The 19,956-nt window shown below is 49.3% G+C and overlaps 1 protein-coding gene across 14 annotated transcripts in view; it reads right to left on the minus strand.

Moving 5' to 3' along the window:
- Positions 1–7,138: 7,138 nt before the first annotated feature.
- The window catches only part of RBFOX2 (RNA binding fox-1 homolog 2), a 281,671-nt gene continuing 268,853 nt past the window's right edge, over positions 7,139–19,956 (minus strand). For all 14 annotated transcript variants that reach the window (XM_042947680.1, XM_042947678.1, XM_042947675.1 and 11 more), the window contains 3 exons: positions 11,208–11,296; positions 10,721–10,793; positions 7,139–9,031 (listed from right to left, as the gene is read on the minus strand). In XM_042947680.1, coding sequence (XP_042803614.1) covers positions 8,987–9,031; positions 10,721–10,793; positions 11,208–11,296 — 207 coding nt within the window. In that variant the 3' untranslated portion in view covers positions 7,139–8,986. The remainder of the gene's footprint in view (positions 9,032–10,720; positions 10,794–11,207; positions 11,297–19,956) is intronic.

A 19,956-nucleotide genomic window follows, 5' to 3' on the forward strand; every position in this document is an offset into this window, starting at 1 on the left:
CGTGACCTGAGCCGAAGTCGGACGCTTAGCTGACCGAGCCACCCAGGCGCCCCCAAGAGAGATGACATTTGATCTGAACTTTGAAAGTTGAGGACAAGTTCATTCGGTGTGGGAAGAGGGGCAAAGGCCAGGGGAGAGGGAGGCACGGCTTGTCTGGGGGGCAGTCCCCGGTGGCGGGGCCGGGCGGGCACGGGAGCCAGTGGGCAAGGGGGCCCGAGCTGGGGGCGTGGAGGCCTTGAGTGCCGTGTTAAGGAATTTGGATTTTAGACTCTGGAAAATGGGAGTTTCTCAAGGATTTTGAGGCAAGGGATGATGTGGTCACATTTATTTTAGAAGGAGAATCCAGGCCCACGTGTAGAGGGCTGGCAGGCCAGGAGAGGAACATTCTGGAGGCAGGGGTCCGGCCATCCTTCCTTCACCAGTGGCTGTGCTGAGTGCTGGCCACACGGCCGGCCGGGCCCTGGGATGCAGCGGGGTGTTTGAGGCTGCCCGCCCCCTTCTGTGCCAGGGCTTACCTTCCAGAACCCGAATCTAATGGAAGGAGTGAGAGAAACCTAGAAGCAAACACACAAGTGAGCCAGCTGACCTGAGATGATTTTGGGATGGCTAAGGGCTCCGAAGGAGGTCAAATAGGAAGTCGTATAGGTGGAGGGGGCTCGCTGCGACTGGCCGGTCACCCAGGGGCAGGATTTAATCGGGGAGAAGGATGAGAGCCGGGGCTGTTTCCAAGCAGAGGAGGTTAGATGGAACGAGCTGGGAGGAGGGGCAGGAGGCCAGGCAGCGTGGTGGGGGCAGGTGGAAGGTGCCGGGGCCCCGCTCCTGCCCTGGGCAGAGCAAGCGGGAGAGGCGGCAGGTGGATCCGGGCACGGGCAGTGGTGCTGGGCGCAGAGCAGGCTGGGGCCGGGGAGGGTGCTACAATCGGGCACCTGGCTCAGCGAGAGGGACGGCGCGGCAGTGAAAACAGACCGAGAAGGTGCAGGGGCCCGAGGCAAACGTGGGGGACACCCTCCTCTGAGCAAGAGTTTTCACTCGTCCTTTCCTTTCTCCTTTGGGTTTTAACACGGTGATGGCCAACGTTTGTCCAGCTCACTGACCGAGGGAACGCAAGGTTTGGGGTGGCGAGACGATCTCCGGGGTGTGGAGTTTTGGGGGAGGGGGTCCCGGACTTCGGGGGGGGGGTGGTCTGTCACCTGCAGAGAGCGGAACCTGACGGCAAAGTTCTCAGGAGGGGAGGGGCCCAGGGACACGGGGACTTGCAGGCTGGGTGGAGGAAGAGGACCCTACAGAAGGCACAGGGACAGCCAGGGGCAGGGTACAGCTGGCTGGCTCTTGGATTTCTGCAGGAGTCCCTTAGTTTCTTTTTTACCTATTCGTTACTGGGGACAGCGCAAGCGGGGGAGGGGCAGAGAGAGGAAGACAGAGGATCCCAAGCGGGCTCTGTGCTGACGGGCTGACAGCGGCGAACCTGATGCGGGGCTCGAACTCACGAACCGACCTGAGTCCAAGTCGGAGGCTCAAACGACTGGGCCACCCAGGCGCCCCCTGCAGGAGCTCCCACAAGGGAAGCGCCAGGAAACACCAGAGCTCAGAGGTCACAGGGCACAGACTCGGGCTGCACTGGCTAAGCTTGGATCCTGGGGCTGCCGCTTCCTACTTAGGTGACTTAGGGCAAAAGTTAGGTCACCTCTCTGCAGCTTCCACGTCTTAAATAGGGGAGTGACAACGAATCAGGTCTGGGCTTTGACTTCTCCCTCCTTGGAGGCTAGGTTGGCCCGTTACCGTTTCCCGCATCCTGGCAGAAACACGAGACTGGGGCAGAGACAGAGGGCTTTCGTGCTCCTGGCACAGGGGACTGCGGGAGCCTCTGTGTCCCCAAGTCCCGTGGGCGTGGAGGGAGAGGTGATAGGAGCCCGGATGGATGCCGAAGGTCTACACTGCAGCTGGATTACACGGAGGACCCCCGTCTGGCTTAGCTTGTTCTTTGTCCCGGACGGACCCTCATTCCCTGGGGGGGGGGGCACTTGGCTGCAAACACACCCCTAGCGATGGCCTGGGAGAAGAGCAGTCAGGACTCTGCCCACGTGGTGTACTCAGCAAAGGAGGGGGCGCCCAGAGACCCGGGAGGGCCGGTGCCCAAGTGCCTGCCTCGGGGCTGCGAGAAAGATCGAGAAGATAACGTGGATGGCTCTCAAGCGGGACCGATTACTCACTCGGGGCGACCACAGCGGGGAAGGCAGGCTGGAAACTGTGTCTCACTTCATGCAGCCCTTCCCACCCCCCCCCCCCCCGCCCCCAACAGATTGTTTCCACGTGCCTGGTGCTGGCTGTCCCGATGCCCAGGCGCTCGGACCAGGGTGGGGAGCCGAGCAGGTGGTGTTCTGGAGAGAAGCGCATGACCACACACGCGCCGTGTTGGTAACAAGCGGGTTACCAACGGAGAACGGACTTCGGTGGTGGGCGTTGCTGGGCAAATGGATGGAAACGGGGACCACTGGAGAGGAAGTGGGACCCACTAGCTAGCGCGGTGGCAGCAGAGGGAGCCTTCACCCCCCCATGGTGGCTGTGCAGGTGGAAGGATCACAGGGCATCAGCGGGCAGAAATCGATTCCAGAAGTCTGTCACGTAGGAGAGGACCTGGGATCTTGCAGAATTACTTAAAAAATGGGTTTAAATGCCAGAGGGACTAACGAGTAGGAAATGAAAGGTTGATCTCGCAGGAGGGCACGACAAAGGTCCCCGGAAGGATGAGGTGCGGGGCACGAGTGTGGGGGCAGCTCCTAAGGTGAAGAATGTTTCCAGTAGAAGAGGAGAGAGGGGGGAAGAAGGGGTGTGAACTCGGGTAGGTGTCTGGTGGCAAAGCACAATCTTTCAGGGAGACGGTGACACTTCCATCTCCTCCACGGAACAGGAAGCAAGGTGACCGGAGAGCCGAGCGAAGGGCACTGGAGGCTCGTGGAGAATTCTGGAGACTGGGGGAGGGGGGAAACCAGCAAAGGAGGGGCGGGTGAGAAGGTCTGGCCAGGGGAGAGAAGGGCCAGCAGGACCCCACAGGAAGGAGAGGGCACAGGAGCCCAGGGGACACCATGACAGGGACAGTGAGGCAGGAAGGTCAAGTGGCCGGAAGGGGAGGGGGCAGCGAGGAGTCCAGGAGAGCACGAGGGCTGAAAGGAGGTCAGAGGCAGAAGCACAAAATGCAGCTTCTGCCAGCCCAGAGGAACCCACGGCGAGGCACTCCCCACCACCCCCACGGCCCCCACCCTCTCCCTTCCCCCCCAGCTTCCTCCCCCAGACTCAGGCCTCACCTACCTACCCCCCCCCCCCCAGCCCGCAAGACCCAGACCCAGAGCGCCCTCCGCCCAGAAAGTGCCGCGCTGCCTCCTCTCTCCTCCGTCTGAAGAAGTCAAATCCAAGGGGTAGGTTTTGAGCCTCCCGGAGGCAACAGGGATCCCCGGATCAACGCACACAGGCCCAAGAATGGTGTTTCTCTCTTTTATTTAAAAACAGTGCTTCATTACCATTTGCAAAGGCAGAGGCAGTGCTCCTCCTTTGCTTAGAGTTTATAAAAGCCAGCAACATGATCAATAATTTATACACATGGATAGTAATACAAAAAAATAAGGAATAAAAGCTAAAGATCTAACTACTCCGACCTTCACAATTCCAGCTACTTGATAATAATAGGAGTAACCCAATGAATACTGTATGGTCTGAAAGCTACTATACAATATGATTCTTAACGAGAAGGGGAGGGAGTCAGAGACTGTCACAAAGCCCTGGGGTGCTTCTCTGGAGTTCGCAGGGAAACAGGACCCTGGGCAAGCAGCTCGGGTGTCCTAGGAAGTGACTCTGGGGGTGAGGGGGTGGGGAGAGAAGGCGAGGTGGTCAATTATACAAGCATCCCACGTGATGCCCCCGTGCCCCAAAGGTACCTGTTTTGCCATGGCAACGGGAGGGGGCCGGAGAGGCTGCGTGTTGCCTGTCGGGATGGTCCAGTCCCTGCCATGGGGGGTGGGGGGGAGAGGAAAGGGTCTGTGGCGTTTTCAGCCTTGCAAAGATTTGGACTGAAAGGCTCAGAGACGCAGGCCGGTCGCCCGTCCGGGACGAGTCAACTGCGCTGGCTCTCTGAGCACTTGAGCCCTAGCTTACGTGTGTCAGCCCCAGGTTTGCTCCAGCTATTCACAAGCAGGATTAGAACACAAGAAAAAAAACAAAAACAAAAACAGTTCATATCCCTTAGGGAAAAAAGAGGATCAATTCATCACTCGATATATAATACAGCCAAAACGAGCACACACACACACACACACACACACAAATACTGTGAACAGAAAAATACAAGAAAATGGCTAAGCTGGGAGTCTCAACGGGGTAGAGACATTGCTTAAAGCACTTATCAGTCCCCAGAAAAACCAAACCGAAAGTCACTTAAAAAAAAAAAAAAAAAAATTCAAAACCGCGTGTACCCCCTGGGAATCTGGTGTCGGTGACTGGGGCAGGGGGTGGGGAGAGGAGAGAGAATTGATGTTCCCTTTTTGCTTGCCAGTGTGACCGGGCCTTCCCCACACAGGCGTGTGTGACCACCAGCCAGAAGGGACACGGAAAGGCCCTCCCCCCCCCCCCCCAGCCCCCCGCCGGCAGTCTCCTTAAAGGCAAAGTTTGCGTTTTGGCTGACGAGCAGTTCCCTCAGTTACCAATCCCTGCCAACCAGCACTACCATGGCTGAATTGATCTACCGTTTTCCTGAGTAAACTGTAACTGGCTACAGTTCCGGTAACGTGGAGAAGAACTCAGCTACTACAGCCAACTTCGGTACCCGAGGGGTCCCCTCCACGCTCAGCTCCTCATTCCTGGTCCATCGGATTCAGGAATTCGAGAACTCGCTGGAGTCTGGTCTGTAAGCCTTGTTTTCAAGACAGGTGCCAGGGACTCGACTGCACTCACTGAACCAGAGGGCGCGTGCTGGCTTAGGACACCCAGAGCCTACTTGGAGAGGGCCCTGCTTCACGCTCTAGCTCTTGGATGGCTATTGCCTGGTTGATCAGTAAAGCAAGTATGAAGAAGTACACAGGAAAAGGGAAAGGGAGGGGAGAAGAGGTTTGTGGACAGTAACATTGCCAAAAAAAAAAAAAAAAAAAAAAGTGTTTGATGCAACAGAGAATCAAGTTTCACTGGTGTATACCTACAAATGGTCAGACATCTTCAAGAGCATGACAAAATAAAAACACGCAAATTTACGTCTGATGTTCACCTTGCCCACTATTTTTTTTTTCCTATCTTATAACAGTGCAAACAGGTAACTTATGCTTTTTAAAACACCACTACCCCTTCCCCAACCCCCACCCCCCAAAGTCCCTTTCTTCCTATCAACTGGGGGAAAAAAGTCTGCAATTCTGCAAATGTTACTGTCCTAGAGGCTGCAAGCAGCAGAGGGGGCTGGACGCTGGGCTCCCGGCCGGCGTGCCTTCCAGATGGGCCCCGGCGTGAGGAAAGGGGGTGATCAAGGCCTTCCTGCAGGTCCTCGAGGTGGCTTCCATCCCGAGTCTACACCTCCCTCCCGTCGGGAAACTAACGGGGGGTGTTGACTCACCCATTGCTCCGCTGCATGGCTAGGAAAGTATGACCTGAAGTCAGAGCGGTCCAGCCCCTGAGGGGTTCTACTTTTCAGGAAAAGCTGCTGTCCCGGGTTTCTACTGAATAACGTCCACTAGCTCCCCTCTTAAACTAGGAGCTGAGCCCCAGTGCCCTTCTTTTTCGAGGACAAGTGACACTGGCTCCATCCCACCTCGTGGCTGCCGGAGGCCGGGGGCGGTGGCAAGGCCGGCAAACCCGAGAGCCTTAAAAACGCTGAGTCACAACGTCTGACCCGGTGAACCGCGCACCACAAGGCATTCCAGAAAAGACCTACGGGCAGCTCTCTGGGCCGAAAGAGGGAGACCGAGAGGACGGTTTTCGCTAGGGGTCTCATTAAAGGAGCCCAGCTTCTCTAGGAGTAAGATGCTAAGCACAGGAGTCCACGCCAGGAGCTACGGGAAAGCTGTGGAAATCGGTCACGTGCTGGCCTTCAGCATCGGTGAGGTTTTTGGATCATCGAGCGGCATCCGCCCACGAACCCCCGGACGCCAGACTCCCTCCCGGCTCGGTCGCTCGGTGCGACGGGAACCAGAGCCGGGAGCAGACAAGCCTCGGTGCTCCGAGGAACCTGCCTCCGAGGGGGCTGGCTCTACGGAGTCTCAAAGTTCAAGAGGTGAGGGGGAGGCCGACACCGTCTCCTTCGGGTGCTCACGGGAGCCCCGAGTCTCAGTGCTGACGCTAGAAAGCAAAGGCCCTCTGGCGCAAGCCGAACTCTGCTTGGCCTTCCTTAGAGAAGGGAGCTGGAGGAAGCCGTGCTCAAAGCCATCCCTGGAGACGCAGCAGGGCACGCAGGGCCTGCCCGCGGAGTCCTCAGCCAGAACCCGCTGAACTGAAATGCACGCAAGGAACCCCAAGCTCCAGCTTCTGCCTCTTTCCGAAGGGCGGTGGGGGCTGCCTTCTCTCCCTTTCCCACCGCCCTTGTCTCTCTCTCGGACAAAAGAAGAGCAAATGACTAAGCTCATTCCCCTGCGACAGCCGCAACCACGTAAAATCTGGCCTGCTCTCCACCGAGCCGTGGTTTGCCATTTTCGTCAATGGCCCGTTTGAACACGACCCGAGGTTTCTCTGTCTTTAGTCAGTAAAAGCTCTCCCTCAAAACAAAAGCCAAAAGCAAAGGGGGGGAAAAAATCCTCCCTGCCCCCATTCTCTAGAACTGTGATAGCCCCCGCATCCCATGAACCCTTCCTCTAACTAAAATATTTATATACAACACAACAAAAATTGTCTCAACGGCAACGAACCAAACTTTGGCTTGGGGAGGAGAACCCTTCAAAGTGGCCAACGGCCCGGGCAGTTTGGTGTCCCCTGTTCCACGCAGTCCTCCCCAGAATCAGTTAAGATTGCATCGAGGCCTCTATCTTCCTTGACGTCTCCCCTCGTTTCAGGGACAGCCTCTCCCCCGGTCATCAGGAGAGCGGGGCTTCCGAGGGGGGAGAAGAGTTGTGCTTTACACGACAGGCCAGTCCCTCCCGGACAGATCACTCTGCTTACAAAGGATGCTTCATGCTGCCATGTGTCAGTCATTTTAATTCAGGGACACGAATAGTCATCAGTCAAGAACATGTGTGGAGGCAGGAGTAAAACAAAAACAAAAACAAAAACAAAAACACAAACGGAAAATAAACCCATACCAAACCGGAAGCTCCATGTCTCTGAATTACTCCCTTGAGCAGCTATCCCTTGGGTGAGAGGTCACCCTAGTACCAACGTGAATAGACCAGGGAGCCAAACAGAACGTGCTTTTCTATTTTCTCAGGCCTTCATTTTGGAAATGCGGCAGGACCCTGGCCTCTACCATTACCAGCTAGAAGAGAAACGCCTCTCCCCTACCTTGCTTATACATGTAACATCAAAGCCGCAGGGCCGCGCCAGTGACCCACTGCTGCGGCCACCACATGACTCTTCCTGGCAACACAGAAGATCCTTGCCATGTCAGACTCTCCTTCCAGGATGGGAGGGGAGCAACCTCAGGGGCTCGGATTTGATATCCTGTAGTGTTGGTATGTATGCCAAGTAGGCGGGTGCTCGGCTGGCGTCTTTGGAGGATGACGAGAAGCCGGGCGGAAGGGTCACGAGAGCTCAAGACTGTGGACAGAGAAGTGGCTCGCAGAGGCCCCGGGAGCTGGGAATTCCTATGGCTTTGGAGCCAGTACAAAGCGCCCATGCCTGCCCTTCCGTGCCCCGGTCACCGCAAGCTTCCAGGGACAGTGGACCCGGCACTCAGTGCTTGATCTTTTGCTAACGGTTTTCATACGTTTTACACCTTGTACTGCCCTCCTGATGTAAGAGAAAGGACAGGAATATCAGAGCCCTGCCAGACACCCTCCGATATCCCTTTTCTTTTCCTTACTGTCTTTACGGACTCCCAACACTCTGTACTTCTAACCCTCAAGCCGGGAAATCTGGTCGCTGGCTATTTATTCTCCTGTCTCTGGGTCCTAAATTCCTGACTCTTGAGGACGTGGGAGCAGGGAGTTCATAAAAGGACAGATGAGCCAAGCCGTGGTTCAGAGAAAGGAGAAGAGGCCCAGCAGGAATGCTAGGATCTCAAGAAAGAAAAGAATGATCTTTTTCACACTCCGGAGTTCATTCTGAGATCGGTTTCCTAATGAGGTGTTTATTATCCACAGTCTGAGAGCGTGTTTGGAAATATTAATACTATAATTCCAAAAACTATGCCAACCGTCTCAGGCTGTGCAGGTAAGATGATTGTAAAAAGGATGGAGAAGACAGGAGGGAAGAGGAGAGGACAGTGGCTTTTAATTCTCCCGCTTTGCAAGCACAAATTCCTGTCATCTATCAGCATGTGGATTCCAGCCACAGCCAACCAGAATTGCCTGCCGAAGACCAGAAACTCAGAAGACTAGAAGAATATCCTGTCGCAGAAAGATCTCCACTTCTGCTTGTCCCCCAGCCACTCAGCACCGGATACACTTTGGTAACTCTGTCTGCGGATTTCTGATCACATGCGTTCATCAGCTCCTAAGGTCTCTCCTTCCTCATGAACTGCCTCTTCCGTGATTGACAGAATGAGCTAGCACGGACATACAGACATGGAAATGCATTATTTTTTTTTTTTTTTTTACCACAGTTAAAAAAAAAAAAAAAGGAAAAAAAAAGAAAAAAATGCACAATCTTTGGAACAAAAGAATTAAAGGCAGAAATTTAAAGGAAAAATACATATTCAAAGAACATAGTGAGGTATAAAAAAGTATTCTCTCTTTTTTTGTGTTTTTTTTTTTGTTTGTTTGTTTTTCCTCTTCATCTTGCTATAGAGTTCCTCTACTAGTAAATATTGCAATAGCCAGGCCTCATGAACTGGGGGGCTGTCCCATTTGCGGGGTCTCACGTCACTTCAGTAGGGGGCAAATCGGCTGTAGCCACCTCGGTATAAACTCGCCTGCAGTAATTAGAGACATAAAAATAATTAGAAGGTTGATGAGAGAAACATTAAAGGTGAAGAAAAGTGTCCTGAAAAGGGATTTGGGAAAACAGTTTCTTTAGAAGCTTCAAAGCAACTGGTACGATGTGACCTTGTGCAGTGACATTGGGAAACCAACTTCTGCCTCTAAGGGGCTCACACCAGAACCCACGACACTCACTGCTGGCCCGATATTCTCAAGAAGAGGGTATGACGACACTGTACTTAATGATTTACATGAATTAGCAAAGAAGGGAAACTCAGTAGAGTTTAAAACCAAGTCAGTAAATAATCTGATGTTTAAAATTTAGCACGAGTTTCGGTTTACCTTGATGACATCATAGCTGATTTCACCTTCTTGCACATTACCTGTCTGCAGGGAATAGGTGCTCAGGTGCTCTGACCACTAACTGTCACATACCATGTTCGAGATGGTGCTGGATTTAAACCACAGTCAATCTTTTAAATATTAAAGTCTAGTTCCTCTATAACCTACAAAATGTGCCAACTAGGTGCTTCTTGACGTATCTGAATTCATTCCTTCCTTCCTCCCTCCCTTCTCTTCCTTCCTTCTCTCCCTCCCTCTCTCTCTCTCTCTCATTTTAACTGGGCTTTAATTCCTTTCTTTTATCTAACGACCTATCTCCATTAAAAGTTCCCTAGGAACATCTCTCTCCTTGGGTCATTCTTTCGGGGTCGGATCTGTATCTTTTTGGCACATAAAATCTCAGCAACTTCTATCACTGTCTTTATCTTGTCTGTCTACACCTACATTCCCCTCAGGACCTTGTTACTTCCTCCCACAAATCTATCATTAGAAATTTAGTGTGAGAAATGATGGGCTCTCTCATATTCCTCCCGGTCTTAAATTTCATTTATCACTCTGCCTCCCCATCACACACTGTCGTCCATGACCCCCAGGCCGCTGCCTGGCTGTACTCTGGATGGCACACAGCGTTAGGAGATGTCGCTGTGACACGGTGTGTCCCTGCTACGGCCGGTGAGTCACTATCACTGGGCCTGGACGTATCCAGGCCACCACAAAAATACCACGGTGAGGGTTCGAGTTTGGTTGGGGGGAGGATTATTCTAAATTGAGGTCTATGGATCTTTTCTACGCTTCCAGGAAAACATCGTATTTTGCTATGAATGTTACAGATAGAAAAGACCTTTGTAAGGCATTCATTTGGTGATTTGTAGTGCTTTCTGCCAGAAGGCTCAGAAATGGCAAGGACATCCTTTGATATCTGCATCTGAAACTAATGCACAGGTTTTGGAAAGCTTACTGTGAAAGCTGGAGAGTCTCTCCCCCGACATCTCTGCTAAGACCTATCAGTTAAACCAAGCCACAGGTATATGTATCCAACATCTGAGCCAATATAAAGCATCAACCTGTTCCCTTCTTTCTCTCCCAAATGATGCCGTCACCCGGGGCAGACTGTCACTATTCATGCCTTTCTGCTGCTGGTAACCAGGTCAAGGGGCTCACGCTACAACACACAGATGAAGGCGATACGAATTTCCAGCTAGTTTTCTGTGGCTTCAACACTTTGGCAGTGGAAGAAGGCCTGAATTTATCACACTTCTAGAGCTTCTGCAAACTGCAGGTAAAAGTTAAAAGGTGTAAAGTGGTTAAAAAAAAAACACGGTACATATAATAATACTCACCACAGCGCCAACTCCATAGCTAGCGGCAGGGGCCAGGGCGTGGTAGGGGTCGGCTGTGTATACCCGGCCGTAACTGGAGAGAAGAAAGACAATCAGGGAGAGCAAGAAAAGGCCATGATCTAAAAGAATGAGAGGCTTACTGTGCTAATCAAGACTAGCGAGTAACTCGGTCCTCAACGTTATTAGGGAACGGGCAGAACGGAAACCTGTCCGCTTCTACGCCCAAATGCAGTACCTCTGGAAACTTCTGAAGGACTTCCATCCAATGGAAAAGCAAGGAGGTGGGGATGAGGAAGAGGGAGAGAGGGAGCCTGGGGTCAAAGCCAAAGAGAGACAGGAATAAGCGGGAGGGGGGCGGAGCACAGGGCCTAAGGGGGTCTGCAGGCATCTGGAACCCAGGGTGGCCCCGAGTGGCGATCCGGAAATGGTGACAGGAGGAAGGCGGGGCGGCACCTGGGCGGCCCCCCCGGGCTCCCCGCCCGCTTACCCGTCGCTGTAAGCTGCGGCGGCAGCGGCAGCGGCTGTGGCCGCGGTCGCGGTAGCCGGCTGTGCATATCTGTAGGCTGCGTATCCGCCCTACAGGAGAGAAGAGAACTGACTTTACAGATACCTCTCCCCCGACGGCCGGACCAACACACACCCACCCACACGCAGACGTACACGCACAATGACACAGGGACAGACGCAAACACGGACACACACGTGGGAGGAGAAATGTTTCAAACTGCATCAGTCTGCATGTTATCCTTCCCCTGGCACAAAATTAAGCTCCACCCAACGCAGGGATCTGCTTTCCAATTTAGGACAATTACAAGAGTAAACTACCTCAGTGGGACCCGTTCTCCGATATAAGCAACGAAGACATGATCTCAGACCTGTCTTACTTCATGGTCTTTGCTGGAACTTTCAACAGGGCAAATATTTGCAGGAAGGTGGGAGAACGCTATCTGACTGATGGGGAATGTAAATGTGTATGTGTTAACTTCAGATTCTCAGGCTGATTTATTGCTAAGAGACTACAGGATGTAACAGAAAGGTCCTCTCTGGTGCTATGCTCCATCAGGACTAGGCTTTTTGTCGAGAGGCAACGTTTAATAGGAAAAGCCAGTGTAGATCAGGGGCTGGAACCTTCGGGCTGTGAGCCGATGCAGCCTGCCACCTGTTTCTGGAAGCAGGCGTGACGGCACCGTACGGCCTCCGAAGCCGGAAACGTTTAGCCCTTGGCCCTTCGCAGAAAAAGTCTGCCGGTCCCGAGCTGCATTTAGGACTGGGGCAAATCAGATTACGAATGGCTGAGGGCCTTGCAGTGGGATTCAGCTAGATGAGTTGGGCCTCCCTCCATGGCCTGAGCATTTGCCTGCATTTATTTTCCTCTCCTAACAGATTCAGAGGCCCTTACTTAACACCCAGTCTCACTGCGCACTCTGGAGTCCTTCTTCCAGTGGTTCCACTATCCCCTCGGTCCTAGAGGCTTCCAAACTCTTCCATCCTATTGTTACTTCCCTTCACTTTAGGGGAACAAACACCCCAAAGGTTTCCGCTGTCAGGGTGAACCACATGTACTCTCCCATGAAGTGTTTCAAAGAAAATCACAACGATAAGTGCTATTTTAAAAAGCGGCAAGCCCTACTTTTTTTCCTCTTCTAGACTTCGTCTCTTTCACCTACACCTCATTCAGGTGTAAATTCTTATGACTATTTCTCCCTCTCAGATATAACTATGTTCAACTGGTACACGCTATGACACCATCTCATGTACGCTTTCTCTACGTGAACGCTCTGCATTCCGGAGGAACGTTTATACTCTTGACGTCATCAGCAGTAGCTTCCAGCGTACGTTCAAAGTATCCCTCTGACTGGATTACAGTAGTTACGTATTACTTCTCTTTGTTCTTCGAGTGAATCACTCAGGAAAGCAAATGTTTCTTTCTCCATTACAAATTCTTCCACGTATAAGTAAGAAGATTCTAATTAATATTACCAAACACTGGCAATGACATGGTAATGGATAGAAACAAGGCGGGAAGCACCCTCGGGGGCTACCTGAGATCAACACGTTCACTCTGAAATCCAGCCAGGTCTACGGGAACAGACTGATTTGGGCAAAACTGTATACATCCAGGCTGTAACACATACACCGCTGTATCTGTAACTAAAACTAGACCTATCTATACATACACACGCTATAAAGTGTCTCTTTACCTGATGGTATCTATGGCTAGCTAGGTAGGTCCTTTTTTAAACTTCTAAAGAACAGTAAAAGCATGTGTTAACCAAAGCAACAAGCCAATCATTATAGCTGAAATTTTAAGCTTTAAATGAACCTGAAAGGCTCAATTTTTCATTATAACTACAGATGGTTCCATTGGTTTAGAATTAAAGTTTGTTAGAGTGAGATCTACACCAGGGCCGTCTTTAGGAAAACTTTGTAAGCAACGATAGCGTGGTAAACAGCCATTAGGTGGTCTGTGCCTTTAGTATTCCAAAAGACACCAAAATAATCTTTAAAAATTTAAAACACCAACGTAATCAAAGCAGTTAAAGCCCAATTTGTGCTCACCTGAGTAAAACACTTAAAAACTGAAGTTCTATGCCGTAGGGCAGAATATACATTCCCATTAAGGGATTCTGAGGCTCAGTACCGACCTGACTCTCTGAAAGTCTCTGTAAAGTCGAAAATACTGGGGATTCTATCAAATCATCACTTTGAGCGGTTAGCATACTAATTCTGGAATTCTGGAAAAGGAGGTTCTGAATTTAGTTACTGATAGGACCACTCCCTCTCGTGTTCCTCAACCCGCAAAAAGCCATCAGAACCTCAAGAGATCAGACTGGGGGAAAGGAGATTCCTTCCAAACCAGAAGGAAATGGGAGAGAATCTACCTGCAGTAGTTTCCTTCTATTCTAACTCAACTCGGGCTATGAAGTTTGAAATTTGATGAGGTTCTTTGCTATTTAAATTCAGGAAAACCAGAACAGGAATACAAATGTTTTACTGATAACAAAAAGCTTGAGGAGAATATCAGCATGAAGAAAAACTACGTGAATGTTTGTTTTTTTTTAAGTTGGTAATATTTCAACACGACGACTCTCCTGATTACTTTATAATGGTGCTACAGAGAGGCCCTTTAAAAGGGGGACTATGTTTAGGATGGAAAGATACAAGCTAATTTGGTAATTCATCAGCGACTACCCCAAAATTAGAAAAGTTAAGTTGTATGATCATGGATTTACTTCTCTTGGGTGTAGTCATACCCCAAAGCACTTCCGCTGCTGCCTTAAACAAAATACATCCAAAACTGTAAGACAGAGACACTTCGGATGTCTCTATCCCTACTCCGATTTCGGAGTGCACAGAGCTTCCGGGCTGAGAAATCGTTTTCTCGGCTTTTGCTTCTACCGGCAAGTCTGAGGTCTTTTGCAGAACATGAGAACAAAGTGCAGTTTGAAACACCAAGGTTTTCATTACTGTTTCTTAAGTTTTTCAGAAAGAACAAGGGCGGGGAAGGGGGTAGGAGACAGGGTTCAGGCGTGGGGGGGGGGAGGCGGGGAGGGATATGGCGCCACATTTATTAATCACATTAAAAACTAAGCATGCCAACATCTGGAGCTAAAACAACCAGCAAAATCACCACGTTCAGACTCGTATTGGCTAACTCTATCTATCCCAGCATTCTCTTGGGACAGCGGTTTGCCCTAGGCTCTACCACAAGCTCGGTGAAGTACACAGCCTCAGGTACTAGAGCGTGCAGCCACAACAACCGGCTATTACGGAAACAGTCAGTCACCACTTGAGTTAACATTCCAGACCCTAACGACGGGCCCTCCCCAGCCCAAAGAAATAGTCAAGGTCGCCCGCCCTAGCCCTGGCCCACACCACGATGTTAATAATTATAACAAGCAGTAACCCATCTGTTATGTCAGAGAAGGGAACAGAGACTCCACTGAGAGGTTTAGAGTGGGGATGCTAACATGTCTTCAGCTGACTGCACAAACAAACAAACAAAAAAAAAAAAGAGGAGAAATAATTCATTTGGAGATATGAAGTCATGAAATAGCTGATGTGTATTGCTTTTAACCATGCACTGATGCAAAACTGAAGCAACCATTAATAAAAATTAAAAAGGACATATGTATTTACACACAATCAGACCTGTTGGATCTGAAGCAGTTTGCAGACTCTATCTGTGTGTGATTTGAAATAAAACAAAAAATGGGGATTAGCATGGCCACAGCACACCCTAATGTAGGAGGGCACACATGGACTGCTTTTTGGAACCCTGAGAACTGGATACATTTGGCATGGGCTGAGCCTGATGCAAACATACACATGCCCCGTTAAAAGGCTCACTTTCTCACTCCTTTATAATTCATTACGAAGGACTCCAGAATGTTCCCAATAGGGGTGGCCCGACGCTAGCTACATCGCTCCCCTATTCACCCTTCCTGACCCTGACCGCATGGTCCAGTCCTGACCCGCAGCACTCGCCGGCCCTCCGTCAGCACCCATCCACTCTGACCCAGAGTTCTTCTGCCATAGCGCCTGTGCTGAATGTTCTAGCTTTCCACATATCCATAAGACATCCCTGCCTTCAACTTCCAGCTCTTTCCCAGGACAATGCGGTTACCTTGAAGATCCTTTTGATGTTCATGTCTCAGCTCTCCAGGGTTCACCATCACCTGCTAGGGATTCTCTACTCCACTCTGAATCAGTTTTAGCATTTAATTAACTTTATAATGTTGCCACACTGACCACAGGACGCTCCTGCACGGTTCTGTTTTAACCAGAACAAAATGGAAGGGCTCTACATATCCTGCCCTCCTGTATCTGCATTATCTGTTAGGAGGATCTCCTACTGGCAGACATTCCCCTTCTCTTGATTTTAACCTAGCCGTGAATTTTATTTTGGTTTTGTTTTAGATTTACATGAAAACAGGACTTTGGTGAGCATGTGATGTCAAGACACCTTCTTTCTACCTGGAAGACAGTGACATTATGTGACACTGAGGAGAAGAGAGTGTGTGTTTTAAGACCAGCAGACAAAATGAAAGCTTTGGTCCCTGCACGTGATGTACAGATTTACTGAGCAAGGGCGGTGGGGGTGGGTGGAGAGAAAGGCAGATGTGATGCTTAAAATCACTACAGGGAGCAGAGACCTATCCCCACGAGCTTGGGTTGACTTTGGGTTGACTTTGGGTTGACCTGCCGTGCCTCTGGGGATCGCTTCATTTGTCCCTACACGATTCTAACTCCTCCCTTCCCTTGCCTCCTCCCGGCTCCAGCCGAGAAACACTGTCTAGATGGGTCCTGGGGGGTGGGGGGGAGGGGGGTTACCCTTCCGTGGCAATAGGGCACCTCTGATTAAGTGTTAACACAGACATGAGTACTAAAAACTTACAATAATGATAATACTGTTGCTGTTTTTGACGGAGACCTATATCTACTTTGGAAAGTAGATACGAAAAAGTTTTAAAGACACGTACTTAAATTTTATTTTAGAATTACTTTAAAATTGGGGTTAAGGGAAGAAATGGTTATGATCAGCTTCTTAACTTCCACTTATCACTTCAATGGTAGACGAGAGATGATCTTTAACAAATCAAACCTCTCAAGCACGCCACCATTTCACATGCCCCCAAGTCAGTTCATTTCCCAAACCCGGCCGGGAGGCCACATAAGGAGTGTGACGGGCGGCCTGGGGTTCTCTTTCCCCAGCATCCAGCTATCAGCAGACGTAACGGTGAATGATTTTCCAAATGAACTCACTGACCTTGTTTTAAGGTGAAAGGAAAGAGGGCGAGGGGAATACATGTTTCAGTTTTACGGCCCCAACAGGTCTAGATTTTTAGGCAACCCGGAAGTGGGGCGAACAGCACGGTCCAATTACGACTGTGGCCTCACCCCGGGGCCCAATCGGGGACTTAGGAGTCCTGCGTGGACAGACTCAACTTCCTCCCTTCTCTCATTTCCTTCACAGTGGAAAATGTCCTCAACTGCTAAGATCTCCAAGTATAACAGACCAGCTTAAACGCCATGGACAAATGCGATTGGCAAACTAAAAGAGGTGGCAGTGATGGGACAGTGCAGAGCACACGCCTGGTGTGGACGGAGGCGACGGGGCAGGAGCACTTAATTTTGGAGGCGGTGCCGTCACGTATGGGACTTGACTGTGCACTGCTGAGGTATAGCAGGGCTTAGATCACACGCTCACAAGTCTCGGTTGTCCAAAAAAGCCTCTGTTCCCATCTCTAACGTGGAGCTGGAATGGTTAGTATAATTCAATTTTTTCACTGCAATCCACAATCTGATTGATTGGCAGGTCACACTGGCACTCCTACCTGAGGTATTTTAGCGCTAATGATTGGTTCCTGTAAGACTATTCTATAACAGAACACAGGAAGAGCAGTTCAAAAAACACAGCTGTGGAAGGAAAACAATCATACAAAAAAGCCCGCTAAGGGGCCCACCAGCCTTTTCTTTCCTTTGGATGCAAGCATGCTTTTCACAGGATAAGAATCAGGAGCAGTTTTGTCATCCCTTTAAAACGTGAATCAGGGTGAGCTACGCCTTTTCTACTGGTCAAGAAAAAGAGGGGCGGGGAGGACGCACGATCCGTCTGCTAAGCTCAGGTCTTCTCGGGGCGGGGCGGGGGTCGGGGGGCTTTCTACAAACTGCAGCCACAGTTGCTAGATCGGTTCTCTGGAGAGGAACGTGGCACAAAAGAAACAGAAAGGAAGCAAATGGCTAGCAGGGGTTACGGACTAAGAACAGAACAGGGGAAAGAGATTACAACAAAAATCTCTCTGAATGAATAGCCTAAATTAGTCTAACTTAAAGCCAGCAGCTTGCACTCTTCCCTCGTGATGTTTCTTCAAGCTCTGGGTCAGTGCACTTGTACTGGATTAACTCTCCTGTCTTCCTATTGCTAACGTGTATCTCTGAGGAAACAACTCAGTGTATAGGGATAGATTTCCACAGTGGGGGAGGGGGGGTGGAAATGTAGAGAGAGAAACAGGAAAACTCTAGGTAAAACATGGGTGTGTGTGTGTGTGTGTGTGTGTGTGTGTGTGTGTGTTTTAGAAAAAGCATCCCTCGCTCCCTCACACATGGAAGAGGGAATCTAAAGTTTTCAAAGCTACAGTTGTATCAGACTTCACTCAACAGTTACCTCATAATGCATTCTTGTTTTTCATTAGTGGGGTCGGAAAATATTTCAGCACTAGGGACCACCTTTTTTCCTCCAAGTGACTGCTTTAAGATAGGAGCTAAGAAATGACAGTAACATTGTGATTAATTCCTTTCATTAATAAGACACCACTGGCCAAACACGTATTTCAGCAAGGTCGCTGAATTACCCGTTCAGTTTCATAAGGTGATCCGGTGAGTAGATTAAAACAAAAATGTCAAGGGTGTTTTTATTTTCTCAACAGAAGTACAGAAAAGTCATCTCTCTCTTAATAAAATCATATGCTGTGACCTAAAGATAGGAGAGAATTATAAACAAATATTTGGTTGGTTCACTCAAGGGGGAAGTAGGCAATCTTACTAAGGTAGAAATAAGCCATACTTTAAAAATCCCCAAATAAAAAAGGTATCAGAGGAAAAAAACAAAAACAAAAACTTTGACTTACGAAAATAACTCCAGTGCAAAAGCGTGCTCTAACAGACCAGATTTCAGGAAAGCAATTTAAATAACGTAAAGATGACTTTCACGAGAACATGGATTCTAATGTACATGGGAGAATGTACATGCGAAGAACGTATGTAAATATGTGTATTTAGAAAAGTGTCATCTGGTATAAAAGTAGGACTATTTCCCCAACCCTCAAGTTTCACTGTGAGCACGGGAAAAAAAGGTATGTTTCGTTACTTCTGGAAAACCAGCTGAGGAAAGACGTGGATTTTAATTAAAGCACTGATAACGAAATATGGATTAGTTGAGTTTTGGGCTGGGTTATATAAATAACTGATGTAATCTGGGTAAGTCACCATCTCTTTAAGAAATAGATCTACGAGGTGAGAGGGTTGGACCAAATCGTGGCTAAGATTCCTTTAAGCATCTGTTAAACTAGGGCAAACTCTGAAGGGCTACTCTACAGAGGACAGGTGTGTCCAGTTACCTCCTTACTTCCTGCACCACAGAGTCTCTAAGGACATTCTGAAAGCGCACTGAAGTTTTCTGGTTGCCAGAGAGTCTCTGGCAGAAATCTGTGGCAAAAAGTTCGCTACAAAGGCACCCTTATTGATTCGGGGAGGTAAGGGTGGAGAAAGCACTCCCGGACAACTCTAACCTATGCCCAAGGAATAATTTCATCCTGACAAGTTTTTCTTAAGAAATCGTTTCTTAATGACCTGGGTGGTTAGACTAAGCTTGCATTCAGAAACCGATCATTTGGAGAGGTCCTAATAAAAAACCTCAAAACTCCAAACTTTTGACTCTTTGTCAGTTAGATCACCTTGTCCACATTTTAAATAATATGTGACAAGCCAATCATGGAACTTTAGCTATAACAAGACAGTTTCAATAATGGATAATAATAACGATGATGTTAACATTGCTGGTACAATCAACAAATCCTGGATGGTAGCAGAATGTTTGTAAGAAGAGTCTAGGTTGCCAATTATGCCACTCATTTCCCTCTAGATGGCTCTTAAGAAAAGAGACCCGGTAGCTGTGGACCTTCTGATAGCGAAAGGCTGCAAGCACTGAGTGTTTGGTTGCCTCTCATTATCACCCACTTTCCACTGGCATCAGCTCCTTACCTCCCTCTCACAGGATAATGCTCTCTCAAGGTACGGAAAATAGGAAAACACATAGTTCAGAAAGCTTACTGCCGTCTACATAAATCAAAGCTCCAATGATCTAAAGAGGGATGTGAAATGAGAAGAAAAGCAGAAAAGAGAGAGAGTTGGTTTAAGCTAATATAACTATCCTGTTATTTATGTATGCACATGACACGACGGTATTAAAAGACTTTAAACCTGCTGATCATCTCGCAAATAAATCACAGAACATCTGTGGGTATAGGGAAGGGAAAAGAATATGTCCAGTAGACTGACTCTAGCAATGATCAGGAAACCCAAAGGCTTAGTTTTTGCACCCAGGGGCAAGCGCAGTGGCAGAGAAGCATGCTTGCATTCTTAAATATATAAATATATATATATATATATCCACAAGGAAAAAGAAAATAAAAATCAAATAAATTATATGTAAAAAAAAAAAAACCAAAACAAAA

Source organism: Panthera leo, chromosome B4, assembly GCF_018350215.1.
Source record: "Panthera leo isolate Ple1 chromosome B4, P.leo_Ple1_pat1.1, whole genome shotgun sequence".
In the NCBI taxonomy this organism is placed as follows: Eukaryota; Metazoa; Chordata; class Mammalia; order Carnivora; family Felidae; genus Panthera; species Panthera leo.